The sequence below is a fragment of the Octopus bimaculoides genome, chromosome 1, assembly GCF_046866305.1.
Source record: "Octopus bimaculoides isolate indiv1 chromosome 1, ASM4686630v1, whole genome shotgun sequence".
Lineage (NCBI taxonomy): Eukaryota > Metazoa > Mollusca > Cephalopoda > Octopoda > Octopodidae > Octopus > Octopus bimaculoides.
The window spans coordinates 136,561,931-136,586,361 of record NC_142928.1 but is presented as its reverse complement, the minus strand read 5'-3'; the positions used below and the strand labels follow the sequence as shown (position 1 = coordinate 136,586,361).

The 24,431-nt window shown below is 35.9% G+C and overlaps 3 protein-coding genes across 13 annotated transcripts in view; 2 read left to right on the top strand and 1 right to left on the bottom strand.

Moving 5' to 3' along the window:
• The window catches only part of LOC106871491 (uncharacterized), a 63,217-nt gene extending 59,459 nt beyond the window's left edge, over positions 1–3,758 (top strand). For all 6 annotated transcript variants that reach the window (XM_052970996.2, XM_052971005.2, XM_089359143.1 and 3 more), the window contains one exon: positions 299–3,758. In XM_052970996.2, coding sequence (XP_052826956.1) covers positions 299–700 — 402 coding nt within the window. In that variant the 3' untranslated portion in view covers positions 701–3,758. The remainder of the gene's footprint in view (positions 1–298) is intronic.
• Positions 1,314–24,197, top strand: LOC106871493 (uncharacterized). Its single transcript, XM_089359145.1, has 5 exons — positions 1,314–1,640; positions 9,424–9,502; positions 10,777–10,844; positions 12,585–12,679; positions 23,587–24,197. Exons 1-3 carry the CDS (start codon positions 1,314–1,316, stop codon positions 10,782–10,784), a joined length of 414 nt encoding a protein of 137 aa, XP_089215271.1. The 3' UTR covers positions 10,785–10,844; positions 12,585–12,679; positions 23,587–24,197.
• Positions 21,430–24,431, bottom strand: part of LOC106871492 (SUN domain-containing ossification factor) — a 121,308-nt gene continuing 118,306 nt past the window's right edge. For all 6 annotated transcript variants that reach the window (XM_089359137.1, XM_089359141.1, XM_089359138.1 and 3 more), the window contains 2 exons: positions 23,610–23,665; positions 21,430–22,334 (listed from right to left, as the gene is read on the bottom strand). In XM_089359137.1, coding sequence (XP_089215263.1) covers positions 21,525–22,334; positions 23,610–23,665 — 866 coding nt within the window. In that variant the 3' untranslated portion in view covers positions 21,430–21,524. The remainder of the gene's footprint in view (positions 22,335–23,609; positions 23,666–24,431) is intronic.

Genomic DNA, 24,431 nt, shown 5'->3' with positions numbered 1-24,431 from the left:
AGTTATAAACTGTTTTAGCTATTAAATAATGCTTGTTGCTATGTAGTTTTCTTGAAGAAATTATTTCTTTGTTTCATGTTTAGTCTCCTATTATATTTAGGTTTCTAAATGTTAAGAAGTGCAAATTTATTAAGATTCTGAACTTTGCCATTTAAGATCCTTAGAGGACTTACGCTACTTGTGGGTTATTTTACATTGTATAAAATTGACGAGGTGTTTTTCCATTTGGGAACCTACAATACTAAATTAGTCTGTGTTGTTTGTCTTTGTTACTCATTGACCGTTTTTTATATTCCAGGAGGAAAAGTCGACATCAAGATTGAGTTATGCACAGATGGTTGCACGGAAACGTGAACCTAGTTCAGAAGTTGCTACTACGTCCATTGGATCTTCAGACAAGAACACAAGTTGTGTATCTCAAGTGTCACATCAAATGTCACAACAGCAATCCCCTAATGACTCTGTTTGTAAAACAACAAACAATAATCTTATGCAACAAACTGGTTCTGCAGGAACACTCCGTAGTCAAGCCCTTAAAGAACAATCTCAAGCCTCTGCTCATTCACAGCTTTCACCTAAAGAACTCTTGCGTAAAGACTTGGAACCAAAGGAGCAGCGATTCTTTCCCGGAAGAAGGCCAGCAAAAGAGAACCGTGAACGCCAGAGGAGAAAAACAGACCGAGAGAGGACTTCAAAATGATATTAGTGTTAAACAAGATTCAGTTGATTGCCCTTTCTCAGTATATAACCCTACTTCTTTCCAGTTCCTAATCCAGTTACAGTTGAAATGTTTTATCTCTCTTGAGAGATATGTTTATTTTATTCTTTTATTTACAGAGCTATCTGCCTGTCTATTTCTTTAGCCTCAACATCCTTGTCCTTATTATTCCTGAAGATTTCCAATTTACTTGGTCCAGGTTCCTGGAAATTAAACTGCTGGATCAATGGAGTAGTGAGATGGTTTAAAACTTCTAGTTTCTCTGTGGATACATTAACTATAGAATAATGAGTCAATGATATTTCATTTTAAATATCTGTTAAATGATAAGGAAAAAAAAGGAAAGCTGTTTTCTTTTTATATATACACACACACATATATATATATATATATATATATATATATATATATATATATATATATATATATATATACATACATATATATATATTATATATGTTGCTTGTCTGAAATAGACAAAAAGAACATGCTTTTGATTATGGACTTATGGCATGAAATACAAATCTCGGATTCGGATGCCTTTTTAAAGTAATTCTGGTTATTGCAGTCCTGTTTCTTTTATGGCTGGCTGTCAATGCTTGTTGCCTTTCTCTTCCTACTTTCTTCCCTACCCCATCTAGCTATTAGAATGGCATCCAAGTTCTTTGCCATAACCATTTATTCTTTGCTAGTTATACAGTATCTCTATCAGCAGCCAGAAGTTATAAAAACAAAGTACAAAAACAGATCTGCAATGCAGGACTTCTTCACTAAACATTGCATAGGATTAAAGGATGAGCCATATTTACTTGATGACTATTGGAGTGGCTTTAATATTAATATTCTTTTTCAAAGGAAACCAATGTTATCTATTGACAATGTATTGCCTCTCAATCCCAGTTTCATCATTGATGCTTTAAAGGCAAGGAGTTTTTTTTTTTAAACTTTTTTTTTTTTAGAATGATTCTTGAAAATATTGTGTTAAGAAAAATCCTCTTCTCACATCACTTTTTTATGCACTTAATGTGAAATACATGTGCATACATATATTTTTTTGTTCTGACAGTTGTTTTTCAAAAATAAAACTGAAAAAAAAAATATCACTAAAGTAACTGGATCCAGTTGGCACCAACAATATTTGTGGCGGAGAATTTCCTCAACTGTTTTAGAATTTAAGGACAAAAAATGTCTATAGATTGGGCTGTGGCTAAAGTACCGACTGTCTGCAAATTTTAAGAACTAGAGGTGAATTGGTACAGGTCTTTCCATTTGTACATTTACAATTGATATTTGAACAATAATCCTCCCTTCCTACTTTATCTCTAAATTCCCCTTTACTCCTTTCATGTCACCCAGCCAATAAAGACCTGGTTTCATCCAAAACAAAAAATTTAGAAATCTAACAAAACTAGAAAGTAATATAAAATGATAACCTCTTGGCATCTCTGGATGAGTACCTCACCTGTATTATTACTATGTGATAGATCTCGCAAATGTATGCTTGTGTTGTGGAGTTCAGAGAAACAAACCTGTTATAATAGGTTTTTAACAACAAATTTAGTCCTATTTGAGGTAAAAAGGAAAGAAAACAAAGTGTGACTAAATTTTTTTGATTGTTAGTTGAAACATCTTTTTTGAAAGGTGGGTTTATGAATATGCTTATTTAATTTTAAAAAAGGGAAAATAAAAAGAAAAATATTTTTGCTATTGTGCTTGGCCTATGAAGACAATTATTTGATTTATTGAGGTTAATTTCTATAATTATTTTTTTCTTTGAGTTTATTTAATTTATACCCAACATAAACTAGTTAACATCTACATTCATAGATGTTGCATTAGAAATATGAAAAATAACTTTAAAACATACTGCAGTTTTTAAGTTAGATTTCATAAGCTTAAAGAGCATTTTGTTAGTAGTTGTACTAGTAGCAATATTTTTCTTTCCACATTGTTTTGTTCCCTGCTCCCTCCCTCCCATTTATGTTTAATGCATATCAAAATGCATAGACACTCTCTCCAGAGTTGTTCAGCACCAGATCAACCCTGATATTAATGGCTTTACAGCTATGACTACATGTCTTTTTAGGGGCAGGACCACATTTATCCAGTGTCTTTTGCTTTCCCCAAGACAGTGGGGTGTAATTTGAGGGAGATTTGGCTGCTATTTCAGCAATTTAAGCAGCCATATTGAGACTCAGCCTCTCCAGGGTACTTTAGCTAGGTATATCACTACATTTCCCAGATTCCAAAATTACCAAAACCAAAAAAATCCAAACAAATAAAAAAAAACCCAAATATCTTTACTTTACTCACCCTGTTTTAAGCAAAGTTAATTTTACAGGCCTAGCTACCAGTCAACTTTGCTTGTTTGAGAAATTATTTTCTCCTGATATACATCTGCCTCAAAATGATCATATTCACTGGCAGTGCTACCATGTTGTGAGGATGGATTTCAAGTGCCTGTAAAGATTTTTTTTTTCCTGTAGTAGCTATTGCAGTATTTCTTAAACCACTGCTTCTTTTTAATCTCGTTTATTGGTTCCCTTAGTAGTCCCAGTGTTTCTTAACCATAGCCCCTTCAAGTATTAAACACACAATTGTATCACAACTTGGGCTTGTTACATGCAAGTTACTGGATACAAAGACCTAGATACCAAAAGTAGTTTAGCATAGTTTTATCTGAGATTTTGTCTTTTAAAAGATGAAAGTGTCTCAACAGTTGACATCCGGGTTTGCAGAAAACTGTTAATTATTGAATAGCTATGTGGTATTAAAGGCTATTTTTCTTGATCATTACTAACAACTATAATACAATATTGTAAAACTGAAGCTTTTGAATATTAATAGCACATTATTGTAAACCATTGTTTATATAAAAGCATTTGTATATAGTTTGGTGAATTGAAATGAAAAAAAATCTTTTGGTTTAAGTGAAGCTGAATATTATATATGTATATAAAAGTTAGCTTTATTTTATGACTGCCATCTTACTAAAGACATTGAAAAAAAAAATTAAAAAATAAAACAAAAATTAAAAAAATTAATTTGGTGTGGGTGATGAATATTTGGAAAAGTGGGGTTGGGTGAGAATGGAGATTTTTTTTTTTTTTTTTTTTTCCTCTTCTGTTGAATAAGAAACCCTTTAGAAAGTGTTGATGAACTAAGGGTGAAAAACTATTTTCACTTGTGTTATCCAGCTAAGTCTAAATATATATGTATATATTAAAATGTTTTCATTTGTACATATTTTTCGGATCTGTTTCTTTAAATCTGATATTTGGGTAACAGAGTGAATCTAAGTAAATCTTGAAGTTATTTTGCAGAGATATTGTTCTATTGTCCATTAAATATTCTAACAGAATTGTTTTATTTATTCAGCTCCTAACATCTGTTATCAAGCAAATTCAGTTCCCTCAACTCCGAGGAGTCTCTCTCTCTCTCCCTCTCCCTCTCTCTCTCACCCTCTCTCTCTTTCTCTCTCTCCCTCTATCTCTCTCTCTCTCTCACCCTCTCTCTCTTTCTCTCTCTCTCTCCCTCTCTCTCTCCCTCTCTCTCTCCCTCTCTCTCTCCCTCTCCCCCCCCTCTCTCTCTTTCTCTCTCTCTCTCTCTCTCTCTCTCTCTCTCTTGCTCTCTCTCTCTCTCTCTCTCTCATCTCTCTCTCTCTCTCTCTCTCTCTCTCTCTCTCTCTCTCTCTCTCTCTCTCTCTCTCTCTCTCTCTCTCTCTCTCTCTCTCTCTCTCTCTCTCTCTCTCTCTCTCTCATCTCTCTCTCTCTCTCTCTCTCTCTCTCTCTCTCTCTCTCTCTCTCTCTCTCTCTCTCTATATATATATATATATAATCTTTCAAATTGCTTCTTGAATGCAATGGAATGCTTGGATGATGATGATTGGCATTTGTTTAACAAGTTGGGGGACGATTACCTTGATTAAGTAGTTTGTTTCTAATCTCTTGGCATTTCTATAGGGTTTTCTGAAGGGACATCAAACTGCATTGGAATTTATTAGAGGAAAAACAGTTCTAAGTCAGCTCATGAGTTAAACCTATTTTATATATTTATATATTTAAAAAAAAAAAACACGAAACAAACATAACATTGGTAAATGTTAGGTTAATAGCTTTAAAATAAGAAATTTTATCTGTATGTGGTTGTGTACTCCAAACTGGAAGCTGTGCCTATTGCATTGGTTGTTAACATAATCTTCCACTGTTGCAATCTGTTTTATCACCATAGCTACTATTGCTTCTGTGATAATGCAGAAGCAACCCAAGTCATTTAGTATGTGTGTGTGTGTATATATGTGTATATAATTGCTTTGCTGGAAATATTTGTAGAAGGGAATTACATAAAGCATTTATATTCAGCCTAAGCCATTCTGTAAAAGCCTAGCAGCACCGAATGATAGTTTTCAATATCTTTCTCTGGTAGATGTCTAGATGATCATTGCTTTAATCAAAAGGGATGTCCTCTTGGAGTCATGGCTTTTATTTATTTAAAAAAAAAAAAAAATTTTATGTATGTATGAGTGTGTGTATTAACATGTATGGACACACACCAAGTAGCATTTATCAGTTTCTGTTAGCTTGTTGATTTTTAATTATTATTATATTGCTTTTTTATTTCTATTTATTTACTTTTACATGTTGACTATGTTCTTGCATTTCAACCCTCTTTTTTTTGTATGTGTGTTTTTTTCTTTTGCTTAACATTAGGTTGTAGAGATAGTATAATAATCATGTTTTTCAGAAACTTTAGGGGGAGGGAAAAAAAAAAGACAATCTAATACCATGCATTACTTTTTTCTTTTAATCCAGAGGGAGCCTTCTCCAATATTTACTTTTCGCCCCCTTCCAAAAAAAACAAAAACATTTGTAATGATTATTGCATTGTTGTTATGTCCCTTTTGAAATTGCATTTTGCTATATTTTGCCTTAGACATCATAAGTAATTTTCAAGTTATTCACCTTGAGGATATTTAAAAGCAAGTTAGAATAAATTTAGATCTACAAAGAAAATGAAATTTTTTTTTCTTTTTGCTTGATTTATGCAAAAAGGTAACACTAGTAGGAAATATTTTTCCTATTGTTTCACCACATTTAAGTTGATGCACTAAACGGTTACATGCTTGGCTATGTATGTGCTCATACATTTATAAGTCTAAATAATTTACAAATGGAAGTTTAACTATCTGTTAGGGACAGCTGACTGATATCCTTTGCATATGTCTGCAAATAATTTATTATTTACTCACACTACATGGAATGGCCTTGTAAGATGGAGAATGGATGACGCTACGTTCTGATCATAGCTGATGATGCTCCAGTTGGTCGGCAAGTCTTTCCCCACCCTCCACTTTCATTTGAAGTGCTTTGTATCTTTGTTTTTTCGGTGATATATAAAATTTCATTTTGAGTTCTACACCTCACTCTGGGCTTAATTCATACATGCTATTTCTCTTTAAAGTAACTTGCTTCGGTAAATACATCCATTAGATTCCTTCTATTATGATACAATTTTTTTCTTTACAAACTTCTTATCTGAGATTAGCTATTTTGGAAGTATAGGGTTAATCAACAATAATGAACGCACAAGAATTTGTTGTTGTTTTTTTTCTTATTCCTTCCTTAATCTAGCTGTTGCATTTATTTACTTTTATTGTGCTAAGCAATTGTTCTAATAGTTATCCAATACTGATATTTCTCTTAGCAAGTATTTCTCTTATCTCTTAATGTCATTACAAAAATAAATCCTTCCAATCAAATTATAAGAGTTACAAATGGCATTTCAAGATAGTAGGATCTGTGTGAGTTACACTTAAAAGTTTTGAGGTTTTTAATTTTTGTTAAATTGATTTGATTTTGTTCTATCTTATATGAAATTACAGGTCATACCACTTTAAAAAAAAAAAAAGAAAAAAATCTTTTTCTGTTGGACTCTCCATCACACTGTCTTCCTTTGGTGCTGTATGAGGACTTCTGCAGTTATTGGTATGAATCTAATTTAACTGCTATTTCTATATTGGTCTTCCATATTGTAACTCTACCCTCACTACTAGGCTATAATTCCCACCCCTTTGAGAGGCTGGTCTGTTTCAATTTCATCATCCACCCACCACTAGTTAAGGTCTTTATTTTAAATTTACTTATGTTGCAATGTTTGGTCTGTAAAATTCTGTAAGTCAAGCAGATCGTGTTTTCTTGTTTGAAAATTATGGTTTCAAAATGTTTATTTGTTAATAAAATTAGCTGTCTTGTCTTCTTATTTGGCTGTGATTGTCAATGTCTTTTGAAAAGGCCAAACTAACGTGATTTCTCAATCCTTATTTTCAGAAAGTGCATTTTCTCAGTAAGAAATTAGCCATTGCTAATGGAGATCTTGAGTTGTTTATTATGATTTTATAGTATATTATTTTTGATTAGTTGTCAAAAGTTTTTAATTTTTCTCTGGATTTCAAATAATTAGTATACTGTTTGTTTTTGTTTTTTGTAATTCAGTTACACACGTGTAAAATAAAGTAACTTTTATAGAAAAGGGTACTGCAAAATTAAGAATTACATTGCATATTGGTATGAGAAATAGATTAAAAAAAGGAATATAGGGTTTTTACATTGACTATATTTATTCTCTGTATTAAGTTAAATGTAATCAGTATTAGAAAGGTTTATTGTGATTGAAATGCATTTCAAAATGGTGGGTGGAAATGTTGCAAATTTGGTCTAATGAATGCCATAATACAAATAGCTAGATAAAAGCTTTTAAGTGTGTATAACAACCATTAGATCTGATCTATTAACAGTATATCTGCAGACCAATATGACAATTCTTTCTAATTTTCTTTATATTCATGAAGCAAAGCAAAATTATCTGGTTTTCTCCTTTCCGCATTTGAAAAAATTTTGTTTTATTTTGTCATCATTACTTAATGTAAGATGCAAAAAGCTTGACAATTGTTTTGAGTTTACATTCTGAAAAGCTTTCAGGTTTTTTTTTTTTTTTTTCCTCCTTTTCCCATTCCTCTCCAGTCCACAAACCATTTTAAGTACTAATATTTATTTTGTGTTCAAAATATTAAAAAAAAAAAAATCTACACACCCTCATTGCTTACTTTGTAAATTATGATGAAATGTTAACCTGCGGCCAGCAAAAAAATTAGCAATGATGGTAGAGCAATAGCTAAATGTATGCGCTGTTTCCATTGCAATATCTCTTTTGACTACCAGTGATTGGCAGGATTCTTGAAAAAAGAAATTCCATATTATTGGAGATGGACTTTGAAATATATTTACTAAGAATTGTGTTGTACTTCCCACATTTCCTTGCATATTGCTAATCACCTGTGTAGATTATCTGATTTTTCAATTGTCTGATGCTGGCTTGTTAGACAGAAACCATTCCTGCATTCAACTGCGGCCAATTACCTTTTCCTCCAACATCAGTGGTGGCATGGCATACGGAGTGGTTAACAAACTCTTGGAAGAACTAAAACAAAGGAATATTTAGCTGTCAAAGCAATTGTACTAGTTTGACTTTTCTTATATCTATCTATAAGGATAAAATAATTGATCACTAAAAGTTCTAATCCAAAAAAAGGAAAAGAAAAAAATACAATTTCTGTGCCTGTGTACAAGTGTTATTTGGAAGTGAAGCATTCTCCTGGCGTGGAAAGACTTTGAAATGAATCATTTGCATATTTCAATTTTTTCTTCTTTCTTAAATCTGATTTCAATCTCCCTTCTTCAAATTTTAATTTCCTTTCAGGTTTTTTTTTTTTAAATTTAAATTTAAAATTTTTATTTTCATTTTATTTTAAACTAAAAATATTTTGGGAAATTTAATAGTGGGTCTGTCAAAAAAATAAAAATCTATACTGTACATTATCTCTGTGACGTTTACTGCTCGTGCTGTAAACATTTCTGTAAAAACTTCGTTGGAGGAAGAAGAAGCAAGAATGAAAATAAATGCCTGTCACATACTGAAATTGTTTTTGCTTGTCACTGCCTCCAGTCTGAGGTGATATATAAAAAATGTTTATCTAAATGTTATATGTTCAATTGTAGCTAAATATCCAAAGCTTGCCTAGCTTGAAAACGTCCACTTTTTGGTCTATTTACTGCTAGTTGATTCTTCCTCCCTACTCCTCCTCCTCCTCTTCTTATAAACCATTTTGAAATGGTGTTACTTGCTGCTTGACAAATCATTCAATTTATTTAAAACCCACAGACCATAAAATCATGTCTAGAATTTAGTCAGAGTATTGATGAGAGTTGTTGGTAAATTAAAGAAGGCTTCTGGATAAATACATAAATACAAGTCAATTTAAATTAGGAGAAAGGAAAAAAACAAACACATCTAAGTAGTATAGCAGTTAAAAACCCTTCAAAGGGGGAAAGACAGAGACCATGAAACCCAACATGCAATTTGTCTGAAAGTGTGGGGGGGGGGTAAGATGGTCATGACAAGTATTTTTGATTACGGGTCTGTTTGGGGCTAAACAATATTCTTCTTTAAAATGAGTGAAAAGATTGCATTTAAAGACATAAATATTCCATAGTTCTCAAGTGTAAGGCTGTGACTTGAAGCATTGGTGTACTTAGCTCTTTGAGAACAATCTGTAACATTTGCTTTTCTGTACTGGTTAGTTCTGCCAGAGTTCTTGTACAATATATGAGATCTCATCTTACCACTTCCTATCTCTTCTTTTTTCACAGACACCCTCCATTATCACAGTTTTTACCCTATTTATTGCTTACACCAATGCAGCTCATCAACTGATACTTTTAATGCCCGGTAACACTCATCTCTTGTTTCCTAACTTAAAATTCTCTCATACTTTCAAAAAATTTTTGTGTAGAATATCCTCATCGTTTTAATGTCCACTTTTCCATGCTTGCATGGATAAGACAAAATTCATTGAGACTGATTTTCTATAACCAGTTTCTCTTTCTGTCACTAACCCATACCTGTTTTCAAACAAAATAGGTATTTCTCTTTTTTTCTTTCTTTCTTTTTTTTTCTTTTTTCCTTAACATGAATAGCTCATTGGCTACACATGGAAGATTGCAAACAGATGTCACCACTCACATGATAATGTTTGTGTATAGCTGTCACAATGTTAAGACAAGGAGATCTGAATACACGTGTCTGTGCAATGGACTGCTCTAAGCTCTACCTTCTGTCACTTCACTTACCAATATGAAAGATGTGTATGCCAAGAACCAATATTTTTTTCCCCCCCTGAATTAATCCAATAACACTTTTTATAACAGTTGCTTTCAGCACAGCATAAGCCATAAATCTCTCCTAAATGTTTTTGTGACATTAATCATTATTTCAAAAACTTGTGAAGTGACAACTTAATTGCAATCTGGAACAAACTTAGAACCAAGGCAGAGAAATGTTTCGATTAATTTCAAGAGCTTGAACAGGATAAATACCCCTTTAGGTCACAAAGGACCATGAGATTGACCTAGAAAGTTCCCTTCTGAGGCACAATTCCAGGCAAGGTTTTTATGGAAGACTAGCAGGTCAAACCCCTGCATACCAGTCTCCTTTTTCCATGCCACTGATGTTGTCCAAGAGAAAGGCAAAGGCCAATACAGCTTGGCACCAGTGATGTCGTAGCCCATTTCTACAGCTGAGTGAACTGAAGTAACATGAAATAAATGGTCTTGCTTAAGAACACAACTCACAGCACACTCCAGGAATCAAATTCTCGACCTCATGACTGTGAGCCTGACACTCTAACCACTGAGCTATGCTTGGACAACGAATATGCAATATTCATCTTAATTTCATTCTGGAAAGAATTTCTTAATTGTTGGGAACTTCATTAATTCAAACACTATTGAACTATTAAATTCTAAAATATCAGGCTGGGAAGAAAGTTCTTTTTACATTTTTAACATGATCACTTTAAGGGTACTTTTTCAATACTTTTGATTAAATAAGCATACATTTTTTTTTTTAATTGCTTTTGTTTTTTTTTTCTTGAACTTGAAACCATTTTGTTGTTTTCTTTGCAAATTGCTTATACCATTCTTTTATTCTTTTACTTGTTTCAGTCATTTGACTGCAGCCATGCTGGAGCACTGCCTTTAGCTGAACAAATTGACCCAAGGACTTATTCTTTGTAAGCCTAGTACTTATTCTATTGGTCTCTTTTGCTGAACTGCTAAATTACAGGGACATAAACACACCAACATCGGTTGTCAAGTGACGGTTAGGGGATGAACCAAGACATACAAACACACACATATATAATATTAAAAATATGATGGGCTTCTTTCAGTTTCCATCTCCCAAATGCACTCACATGGCTTTGGTTGGCCTGTGGCTATAGTCCAAGACACCCAAGGAGCCATGAAGTGGTACTAAACCCAGAACCATGTGGTTGGTAAGTAAGCTACTTACCACACAGCCATGCCTGCACCCTTTGTAGTAAAATTTGTATCTAATTGTGTTAAAATGAGATTAGATCAGACACTGCATGCTGTGTTAATTCAAGAGGGGCTCTTCAACAATGGAACTGGCAAGAAATATTCATTCTGTCTTTGAAAACGAAGCTTTAAGTGTCAGGATATACTAATGATGGTTTGACTGCAGATTTTTCTCTCGCAGATACCCTGTAATCTGGGTGACCAAGTTCTGTCAATATCCAACTTCTGAAGGCAGCGAACTAGCAGAAACGTTAGCATGCTGGGCGAAATGCTCGGCGGTATTTTGTCCGTCTTCACGTTCTGAGTTCAAATTCTGCTGATGTCGACTTTGCCTTTCATCTTTTCGGGGTCAATAAATTAAGTACCAGTTGCATACTGGGGGTCAATCTAATCAACTGGCCTCCTCCCGCAAAATTTTGGGCCTTGTGCCTAGAGTAGAAAAGAATATCTAACTTCTGAAAATCAGAACTGAAGAGAATCCAAAGCAAACTGCATAAGAATTAGCAAAACACTTTAATTCAAGTCACACTTAGATCATAAACACCTCCACGGAGTACGGAAAGTGTCTAAATTTGGTCATCATCTGACTACTTCTCAGCTTAATCAAAAAAGTTGCCCTCTCTCTGTTAGTAAAGAATAGATTTGCTTCTGAACCTTTCCTCGATAGAATTATTGCATGTGATGAAAAGTGGGTTTTCCATAATCATATCCTAGGAGAAAAACAATGGTTAACACCCAATGATAAAGGAGAATCTCTCCCCAAACCAGGACTACACCCAACAAATGTTATGCTCTATGTTTTGTGGGATATATAGGATGTCCATTGTAAAGTGTTAAACCAAACTGAAACAGTTGATGTGGAGAAGCATTGTTGTTAGTAGGAAATATTGCAGAAATAGCTTTGACTGTGAAGGAGTTTTGCTCTTATATGATAATGCAGGCCACACGTCCAAGTCTCTCGGGGAATGATTATCACACTAAATCTGGCAGTTTTGCTTCCTCCTTATTCTCATGACCATGGTCCATCTAATTGCCATCTTTTCAGATCACTGCAACATTGTTTTGAAGGAAGATAGTTTATTAGTTGCGAAGAGGTTAAAAAGGATGTTCTGTGGCTTCGAAACCTGAAGAATTGTATGTTTGAAGGATGAACAATTTACCACATAGATCGGATTATGTTATCAATAAAGGGAAATATCTTGGTTAAATAAATCAATTAAAACTGAAGAAGCTTTTGTTTCTTTACCATCTTGAAATACGACAGGACTTTCTTTCCAACCTAATGTAGATAACTTTTCATTTTTGAAGAATCTCACATTGAAAATTGTGACACTGCTTTCTACTACTTTGCAATTAAACAGATCTCTTTAACATTAAATTTAATCAAGGACCTTCTGCATGATAAAATTTAAAATATTTATTTTGCAAACCAGATATGAATTCTAACATCAACATTATCAATGCTGTGTAATGTCTCAGAGTTTTCCAAAACAAATCAGGGCAAAGCTTCTCATTAAGAGTATTCAAGGTAAGAAGTTTCATGAAATTTAAAACTTTATATTCTGTAACATCTTTTAGTGTTTCAGTATTTAGACCTTCAGCATTCAGGTTATTCTGTCAAATGTAATGCTAATTTATCCTCATTGTTTTGAATTAATTATGCATCATCCTGTAGCTAAGACATTTTGATGATGTAATTGTATATTTTTAGAATGACATTGTAGGACATGTATGAGAAGCTAGATCTGGCCAATTTGAACATAAAACAGAATATTTTGGCCGGATATGGCTGGCTGAAATGCTAAAGGGTTAAAGCATTATAATTATGTGAATTCAAGTGCATAACAAAGAATTTGTAATATTGAAGACTAGCAGTATAACCCGACGTTGTCCGGGTGTGACTTATTACGCCATCTACGATAAGTCTTGCTAGGTGAAAATCAACTAAAAAAGAAAGCCTTACAATGAAAAAACCTTATGGTGTAAATATGTTCATAATTCAAAAGACGAAATTAATAGGGAAAGTCTGAAGGCTGTTTTGCATAAAATTATTAAGTGTACGTAAATTTCATCCGTCTAATTGGCTATACAAATGCTTGTGCAAAACAACTTCTTGCGCTGCCTTGATTATACATAGCAGGGTAATTCCTTTTCACAGGAGGTAGGACGGCAATTTCTGAGGAAGCAATTGCTGGTGATATGTTGCTACAGAATTCTATCAGATTGGGCAGTAGATGTCGATGCACCATTTTGCATTATGTTCAAAGTAGCTTCTGGAATGTGCTGCAGTCTTTTTAAACCGGTTGCTTTCTTTCCCCAGCAAGCTCTCTTGTTTGGAGGCATAATCTATATACATATTAAACAGATCAACAAAAGTTATAACAGATGGCAGGGTCGGTAGTTTTCACATTTCGGTAATTTTTCAGATGAGCACCCGCACAATTACGTAACCCTAAAACTGTAACACTAACCCTCATCGTAACTCTAAAACCCTAACCCTGACTCAAAAACCGTAACTCTAACACTCTAGTGAAAATCGTGTGGGTGTTAATCTGAAAAATTACCCACATTTTTCAGGAGGATCAGCTAATTAACTTATTCAACATATTCCCTTCTCGGATTCACACGTTTATTCCAGCAGTCCTTCAGTTTTTCTAAGCCCTGTAAAAGAACTCAGAAGGTTGGGCCTCCAACCAGGCTTTTCACAATACCCTTAAAGCCAGGAACTTTTCAGTACCCCTTGTGTATACACACACACACACACACACATATATATATAAATAAATCCTCATCAGCGGATGAGTCCAGTGTAATCCATGGGTAGAAGTGGTGCAGCTGAAGTGTAGGAGAGTAGAAAGTCCAGGTAGAATAGTCTGAAGTGTAGGTGTAGAAAATCCAAGAAAAATTCGTTGGGTTATGAGGTGGAGACAGGATCAACTTCATACTTGAAGCATCTGTGGGCTTTGCAAATTGCTGGCAGGACTTACATGTCACATTAGATATAAGTATTGTGACTGACAAAGAAAGAGTAGGTTGTCAGATCCTCATACGTTGAAACCAATGCGTGAGTCCATCATATATAAGATTAGAAATGCAGGAAATGTTATTGATATTCTTATGCTTTAATATAAGTGTTGCAATAGTCTGGCAGCTCGTTTCCTTCGTATTTCTGCACTTATTTTACGATGTGGCTCAGGCTCTGCACTTTTACTCACCCTCCAATGATGTTTGAATTCATAGCATATAGACTATATGGATTTAATGTGGGACCATCTACTGAGTTCTTAATTCCTTGGTAACATGCTGTGCCTGTTGGCATGTTATTATTTAATGTCCACATTTTCATGCTTGCATGGATCAGACAGAATTTATTGAGGCAGATTTTCTACATCCGGATGCCCTTCCTGTCACCAACCCTCACCTGTTTCACATAGCTAAGCATGTTTTTCCCGGAAGATTGGAAGCTAACAACCGCACTTGCAAAATGATGTTCATTTACAACCATCATGTGATGTCTAGACAAGGGCACACAATTGGCTCCTTTCAGTTTCCATCTACCAAATCCATTCACAAGGCTTTGATTAGCCCAGGGCTATAGTAGAAGACACGTACTCAAGGTGCTTCCCAGTGGAACTGAAACTAGACCTCCTAAGAACTGTTAAATATATTCATCCACTAAATTTCACTTACAAGGCATTGGTCAGCTCAAGGCTCTAAGATGTGGCCTTTTGGCCTTACTTGAGCCCAAACAAAAAAGAAGAAATTAATCCATCTAAAGGCACAAGAGTGGCTGTGTGGCAAGAAGCTTGTTTCCCGACCATTGTGAGTGGATTTGGTAGATGGAAACTAAAAAGAAGTCCGTCGTATTTATATGTATGTATTTGTGTGTCTGTTTGTCCCCCCACAATCGCTTAATAACCAATGTTGGTGTGTTTGCATCCCAGTAACTCTGCACAAGAGACCAATAGAATAAGAACTAGGTTCTGGGGTCGAATTCTTCAACTAAAGACCATGCACCAACATGGCCACAGTCAAATGACTGAAACAAGTAAAAGAAGTGTAAGTAAATGGATATTATTAAGAGTAACAACATCTTTCATCCAAACTGAGTCTTCAGGCCCCCTCCTCATCAGGAACCTATAAGAATCAACTGTCCTTAATTCAACCATCTCATTCTTGGTCTACCTACATCCACCAATAGTGATATCCAATTCCACAATGGCTGCAAGACAATTCAGTTCATAAAAATTATGAAAAGAGGGTGGTGACAGTTATACACACCGCTGCTGAAGTCTGTTTCAACTCAGCACCATCTGGGCATTCGTATAAGGATTTCAAGGCAACCAGAAGATGCCCATTCATCCTGAACTCCTTAATTCCAAATTTTATTTCTCAGGGCAACATTCCACTGAATTTCAGTCGTTCAACTGCATCCGTCTCTTGAAAGGGCCTGCAAGGGTCAACAGTTAAAGAGGAGGGTGGGGAAAGCCTAATGATTAGAACTAGTGAAAGAATAATACAACCTATTGAAAAAAATCTTCAATGGAACTTGGAAAGGATGGATACCGTGGTACTCTTGTCCTCCAGAGGACAAAGATTGGATATCAAAGAAAAAGTAAAATTAACCAACAAATAGGTGCAGGAGTGGCTGTGTGGTAAGTAGCTTGCTTACCAACCACATGGTTCTGGGTTCATTCCCACTGCGTGGCACCTTGGGCAAGTGTCTTCTGCTATAGCCTCGGGCTGACCAAAGCCTTGTGAGTGGATTTGTTAGACGGAAACTGAAAGAAGCACATCGTATATATATATATGTTTGTGCGTCTGTGTTTGTCACCTGATGTTAGTGTGTTTACGTCCCCGTAATTTAGCGGTTCCGCAAAAGAGACCGATAGAATAAGTACTAGGCGTCCAAAAAAATAAGTCCTGTGGTCGATTTGCTTGACTAAAGGCGGTGCTCCAGCATGGCCGCAGCCTAATGGCTGAAACAAGTAAAAGAGTAAAATAAGTACAGACATGGCTGTGTGGTCCAAAAGCTTATTTTCCAATCGTGGTCTAGAGTTCAGTTCCACTGCATGCACTTTGGGCAAGTGTCTTCTACAATATTCCCAGGACGACCAAAGCTTTGTAAGTGGATTTGGTAGATGGAAATTGAAAGAAACTCATTGCATGCATGTGTATGTGCACCCTGGTCCTGATATCATTTGATGGCTGTAATGAGCATTAGTTATACAAGTCATGTTTATTTTCAGTAGTCCAAGGAAAAACTTGGAAGCAGGCGAAGGGTTGGCAACGGGAAGGGTGCCCCAGGTGTAGAAAATCTGCCTCAGTAAATTCCGTCTGACCCATGCAAGCATGGAAAAGTGAACATTATATGATGATTGTGTAGGATGCAGCATGGCTAAATGGTTACTATGTGTTTTACAATGCCTTGCGAGTGAAACTGGGTCAATGGAAACTGTGCAGAAGCCTGTTGAATGGATTGTAACTGTAATTCAAAAGCAAATCTTTGTCACACACTATCATGCTGTTTCTACCTGAGGATTACTGTCATGGTACACTTGTCTGTGGAATACTCAGCCATTGTACAGGTTAATTCAATGAGCAGGTAGTCCAGGTGATCAAGCAACATTAAATGATGATGATTACTCGTTTCAAGATGAATAAGAATAAAATCCAATTATAGCCCAAACAAACTATTTTTTATGTGTGTTGTGGCTTTACTTGTTCCTGACTACCTCATAGAGCATTAAACAAGATCAATATTTGCTTTGAAGGTAACAGCAACCTAATTTATTATATCTTTCCTTCTCCATATTTGAATGGGTTGGATAAAGACTTACAACGTCTCACCAGCTTGTTATGGTTTTGAAATCAAGGGAGATGCATTTACTTTGCTTTTTGTTTTTTTTTTACAGATTTTGTTCTAGTCATTATTAGTTCATCTCTCTCATGTTTCAGTTGTTAGTCTGCAGTCACTGCCTCGAAGAATTTTAGTTGAATGAATTGACCACTGCATTTTCTTTTAAGTTTGGTGATTTTCTAATGTGTCTCTTTTGCCGGAGGCATAAACATACCAAAACCAATTATGGGGGAAGGCACACACACAAACGGGCTTCTTTCAGTTTCCTTCTATCAAATCTGCTCAGAAGGCTTTGGTTGGCCTGAAGCTACTGTAGAAGGCACCTGACCAAGGTGCCATGGAGGTGGGACTGAACCTGGAAGCATGTGGTTAGGAAGCAAATTGCTTGCACCACACCCATGCTTGTATCTTGTTAGCAAATTTCAACAAAGTGCACTCCTTGAGAACAGGTGAAGGTTGGCAGCTCATGCAAGCATGAAAGAGTGGATGTAAAAACAATGACGTTGAGGTACACACTACCAGATCACACTTGCTAGTCAGCAATGACTTGGGAGATATTTGTTGTGCCAAGTTGTACAGTCAATCTTTTTTAGTTTAGGCACAAGGACCAAAATTTTTGGGGAGGGGGCCAGTCGATTAGATCAACCCCAGTATGCAATAGGTACTTAATTTATTGACCCCGAAAGGATGAAGGGCAAAGTCAACCTCGATGGAATTTGAACTTGGAACGTAAAGACAGACGAAATACTAAGCATTTCACCTGGCCTGCTAAAGTTTCTTATTTCTTAATTGCCCACAAGGGGCTAAACATAGAGGGGACAAACAAGGACAGACAAAAGGATTAAGTTGATTACATCGTCCCCAGTGCATAACTGGTACTTAATTTATCGACCCCCTAAAGGTTGAAAGGCAAAGTTGACCTCGGTGGAATTTGAACTCCGAACGTAACGGCAGACGAAATACCACTAAGCATTTCGCTTGGCGTGCTAACATTTCTGCCAGCTCGCTGCCTTGTACAGTCACTCTTGCCACAATATATATATTTTCCTACTCTAGGCATAAGGCACCCACATTTTTTGAGAGGGGGCCAGTCAATTAGATCAACCCCAGTACACAACTGGTACTTAATTGACCCCAAAAGGGTGAAAGGGAAAGTCGACCTCGGTGGAATTTGAAATCACAATGCAAAGACGAAATACTGCTAAGCATTTCGCCCGGCCTTCTAACATTTCTGCCAGCTTGCCACCTTGTACAGTCACTTTTGCCACAATAAATATAGTGAGTCAAGCAATGACTGAAATATTAACCTCTTCTTGTGTTTCTACCCCTCGAGTCTTACAGCTTCCATGTATTTCCAAATACTAAAGTGTGAGTATACATACATAGATATATTTTTGGAGGAATGAAATTTATGACTATATTTGACCCCAAATATTTTAGCCTCTCAAATATGGTATGGAATCATTGCTCTCCCTTCCTCAAGCACCCCCCCATTTAGTTGAGAGGGCTTTCTCTTTTTCCCCCGGTTCCTTTCTTGTAATTTATTTGACAACCTTACTAGTGTTGGTGGCATGGAAAAGCACCCAGTATGCTCTGCTAAGTGGAAGGGCATCCGGTCATACAAACTCTGCTAAAGCTGATATCAGAGCTCGACACACCATTGCGGCTTGCTGGATCCTATCAAAGCATCCAGTCCGTGCTAGCATGGAAAACAAACATTAAATGGTGACGGTTACTCATTTCAAGATGAATAAGAATAAAATTCAATCTCGGTCCAAACAAACTATATTTGCTTTTTTATGTGTGTGGTGGCTTTACTTGTTCCTGAATACCTCACAGAACATAAAACAAAATCTATATTTGCTTCCAGGTAACAAGCAACCTAATTTATTACATCTTTTCTTCTCCATGCTTGAATGGGTTGCACAAAGATTTACAATATCTCACCAGCTTGTTACTGCATGTCATGGTTTTGAAGATGATGCCCTTCCTTTCATAACTTAACAGCACTGACTGGGAGATTTCTATTGTAGCAGCAGCTAAAGGGTACTCTAGTCCTGTTTGTGACAGGACTAGAATACTCTCTATTGTTTCAATTTCTACTCAGAGTTACTGCTCCACCTGTCTGTGCTGCAGCTTCCTTAGGGTGGTGGTGCTAGTACAGCTGGACACATTTTGTAACATTAACCACTTTACAGAGCGGACTCAATTATTTTGGCATGCAGGAGCATCTAGCTGTAAAAACAACTGTTCCATTAATTAAACAATTTGAGTCATGCAAAAAATTGGAGGTCAAATAGTAATATATAGGTTAGATGTTAAACAATTGTGTTTTTGCCTATCATTATTGTGAAGGCATGTGGCTATATGGTTAGCATAGTCAGCTCACAGTCATCCAGTCATGAGTTCAATACTTGGCAGCACATTGTGTCCTTGAGCAAGGCACTTTATTGCTCCAGTCCATTCAGATGGCAAAAATGAGTAGGATTGGTAATTCAAAGGGCCAACCTTATATTCTGTGTCACAAAATCTCCTTGGGAACTACATTAAAGGTTTGCATGTCTGTGGAGTGCTCAGCTACTTACATGTGAATTTCAGGGGCAGTCGGTCCTGTTGACTGGATCATTTGGATCCCTCATCATCATAACTAATGGAGTACCAGATAATTGTCATTAACTTCTATGTCTTCCACACTGGAATGTGTTGAACAAGATATACAGGAGACAAATCTATGCCAGAAACCTTTCCTATCACCAACCCATACATGTTATTTTCATTCTATTAGTTTTCACAGGAAACCAACAAACCCGTTCAGTTCCAGGAGATATTGTTTTCATTGACATCTTTTGAGCAGTAACACAAGTCGTGAGCATGTAGCTGTGTGGTAAGAAGCCTGCTTCCCAACCACATGGTTCAGGGTTTTAGTCCCATTGTGTGGCACTTTGGGCAACTGGCTTCTACTATAGCCTCAGGTTGACGAAAGCCTTGTGAGTGGATTTGATAAATGGAAAAGACTAATTCCTGGTTGGAGTCGATTTCTTCGACAAAACCCCTTAAGGCCGTGCTTCATCATGGCCACTGTCATAATTGAAATGTGTAAAAGCATAAAAGAATACATATGAAGGCGGGGGCACACAAAACTGTTGGTCCTTGAGTCTTCTACATAATCTTGCAGCAAAATAAATCATATATTCTTATTGAGTTCTACTCTTCTGTTTGTTCTGTCACACAGAGGCATCATTTTGTGTTAAGTAGTTCACTTTGCAACCACATGGTTTTGGGTTTCCCCCTGCTGTATGGCACCTTAGGCACAAGTCCTCTTGACGACTTTCTTGTGAGTGAATTTGTAAGGCAAATTGTAGGAAGCCCAATATATATATATATATATATATATATATATATAGTGTCTGTAAAATCATGGTGGAGATTTCAAAATTATTTATTAATGTAACTGGCAACACTACACAATTCATATTGTTACATCAATAGTTTTGAAATCTCACCATTACTTTACGGACACACTGTGTGTGCATGCACACGAATGTCTGACATTCTACAGCTACATTTGAGCAAAATAATGATATGTGTACATTCCTTGTTGATATGTCTGATCATTCTGCACTTTTAAAGACCTGTGGAATAAAAAAACCTGTTTGACACACAGGTAAATGTTGATGACAGAAATAGCACCTGGCTGGGAATTCCTACCTCAAAAGTGTCCTTGTCCAACCTAACCTAGTATGAAAGAAACAGACATTAAATTAACAAAATATATACATAGGTGTGTGTGTATTTTTATATATCTCATCATCATTGTTTAACGTCCACCTTCCATGCTGGCATGGGTTGGATGGTTTAACAGGAGCTGACCAGGCAAGAAGACTGCATCAGACTTCTGTGTCTGTTTTGGGTATGGTTTTTACAGCTGGGTGCCCTTCCCAACACCAACCACCCACCCACCCACCCAGCAGTGGGTGGTTGGTGTTACAAAAGGCATATACATACATATCTACATTGCTTCTATACAGTTTCCATCACAAGGCATTGGGTCAACACAAGATGATAAAAGACACTTTCCCAAGGTATCACAGAGTCATTCTTATTGCTAACCAGCTGGCCATGGAGTAACAGTGACAATGCATATGTACATGTTTGTGCATGTATAAAAAGAGGTATGGAAACTGAAGATGATGGAAGAACACACACACACATAGATATATATAAGAATTTTACTGGAGCAGAAGATGAGATTTGATCCCATAAATCCAGACAACATAAGCTGAAATCTTTGAAGTGTTTTGTAATAAGGTGAATCATGTTTTTAGTATTCACCTTGAATTTAAAAAAATAATTTATTAAAGTTAATCTTAATAGAAAGCAATAAGAAAAAGGTAAAAAAAAAACTGAAACAGCAGAGAGCAAATTTTAATGTTTATGTATTGAGTAGTAATAATAATAATAATGTTTAGTAGAAATAGTAAACCCCATGGGAGTCTGGGAACAGAGTCACACTTCAGAACTTTCTGAAGCCGTCACATGGAACTTGAGTGCGGCATCGATTAATATTCTTTCTTTCTGAAGAATTTTTTTGTCCAACGTCTAAAGATTTGAATTTGTTTCTGAATGCAGTGGAATGTGTCCCCGTTACTGTTTTAACCAGCCCAGTACTGCCAGCAACTATAGGATCTGAAAGGCTGGACGACTGTTTGATAGGATATGTTATCAAGTTTGTTCTCAGTAAACTGTTTGTGCTGTTGAAGATTTGACATTGTTCTGCTGATGGTGTTGCCGGCACTGAAGCTGGCAAAGAAGAAGAGAAAGACTTTGGGATTGAACACATGAGTGGAGCTTTGAAAGTAGAAGGGAAAGAAAAAGATGTTTGTGTGGATGGAAGAGGTGTAGAATGATTTGAGAGATGAGAAGAACAACACAATGCTGTCGAAGCAGAGTTTTCACTTGTATATAAGTCTGGATCACTCTTACTGCATGAAATGCGAATATTTGCATCATGACTGCACTCTTTTCCTCTTGCAATACTATACGCACCAGTATTATTATTACTACTACTATTACTACTACACACACTGCCAACCGAAGTCCCTGATTCCCCTTCCACACGTTCCCTAATTTGTTTGTAATGTATAACTTTTCTGGCAGGAGAACTGCTGCTTTCTACTGGTTTCCCCATGAATAACAGTCCAGCGCTATTCAGTTGAGTCGTTGAAACACTCTTCTCTTTAGGAAGACCTTCCTTACTACTACTCATTTTTAAATCAACTGATCGGTTTTTCTTTTTCTTCCGCTTTTTGTTGCCTTCTTTCGTCTGTGAGAAAAAGAATGAAAAAAAAAAAGAAGAGAAAAATGAATTTCATTATCACAACACATAAACCACCAACTATTCAAAATATTCTTTTTCTAACCCTTTAGCATTTAAACCAGCCCATATCCAGCCAAAATATTTTACTAGTTTTATGTTCAAACTGACCAGATCCAGTCTCTCACACCAACCCTACTATGTCATTGTAAAAATAAATTATTACATCAAAATCTCAAAGACATAAGATAATGTATCGTCGTTTAACGTCTGCTTTCCATGCTAGCATGGGTTGGACGATTTGACTGAGGACTGGTGGACCAGGCTCCAATCTAATTTGGCAGAGTTTCTGCATCTGGATGCCCTTCCTAACGCCAACCACTCTGAGAGTGTAGTGGGTGCTTTTACGTGCCACCAGCACGAAGGCCAGTCAGGTGGTACTGGCAACGGCCACGCTCGAAATGGTGTATTTTACGTGCCACCTGCACGGGAGCCAGTCCAGCGGCACTAACAATGTGAACAAAAAAACATTGCATTTGAGAGAGTAATTAAAATGCTAAAGAGTTAAATACTTTTCTTAATCACCCCATAGCTCCAAACCCAATATTGTGGGAAAGCTAAATTGTTAGACTCTATTTGGTTCAAACAACAAAAATGCTCAGCTGTGTGGTTAAGAAGCTCACTTTACATTCGTTGAGTGTTCCAGTAATCATTTGAAACAACCTTTCTGAAATATGTTGTTTAGCAGGCATTCTATATATGCCTTTTTTTATGACCATCTTCTTTTGATTGTTGTTGTTTAGCCTTAAGTCAACCATGTCTATTTTTTTCATCTAGGAAATGGAACTACTTTATTCCACAAGTCCTTTTTTTGTAAAGACAAGTAATTGTAATTTGAGTGAGATTTGGTAGCTATTTCTAGCCTAGGCAAGTTCTTTTTATGGAAGATTGGCAGCTGTTCATGCATGCAAACCACCTCCCTTCATACTACCAATGTTGTCCAAGGAAAAGGCTGTGCTTGAAGGCCAATACAGCTTGCCAGTGTTGGTACAGGTGTTACTATCAGAATACAAAGGACTGGAGCAGGCAACTCTTCCAAAACTCTAATACACCACTGGAATGGGCCAATTCATGCGCAGATTAATGTTAAAGTTGTATTGAGCATGTTACTTTGAAAAAGACTTCTTTGCTTACATTTTATGGCAATAAACTATGTGTTACTCTCTAATTAAGACATTTTATTTATTTTAAATATTTCTAGTGTTATGAAAAAAGACAACTTACCTGACCAAGCAAGAAAGGTGTAGTAGGTTCTACAATATGCACAGCTTTTGAATGAACTGCAATGAAAGGATAACAAGTTGAGCTAAAATAATTGTTTACAAGCCATAGGAAATGAATAAAATGCCTTAAGTGATAGCCTTGACAGTTTTTGATTTGGTTTGCAAGATTCTTTATGTAAACTTGTGCTGAAACATATTTTGTTGTATCTCTGGAGTGTCATTCTACCTATAATAAACACATGCACTGGTTATATTCACTTCTTTATTTGTCTATTGGTTAACCATTTAACTAATTAATTGTTTGATCAATCGATCAACTAAGTTTGAGGGCATGTCATTGGTGAGATGGTGAATGGTGATGAAAGGACTGACAAATCTAGCTGACTGGTTGAATGACTGAACAATTTATCAAATTAATTAGTTAACAGGCTAAATGGTAAAGCAAATAATAAATAAAATAGTGAAGTGAAATAGAATCAGTGTGTGTGTGTGTTTATTATTAGCACAATGACCCTCCCAAGATGCAACAAAATAAGAGTTGTCTCAACCAAACAGTACTTTTAACTAAATAAAGTCTTCAACAGATACACACTATAGTTTTTGGAGGTTTATCCACATGACTCTGGCTTTTAGAAATTTAAAATTTGGAAATTCTAATGAAACAACAATAAAAATTCCAACAGAGACATTTGCAATAAGACTAATAAATTATTTGCGTTTTGCAACATTACTACAAAATTATTAAGCTTATTTGAATTTTTGATTTAAAAAAACTATCATTAAGGTCTAGTTATTTTTATTGGACAACTTATTTTTCTCTCGA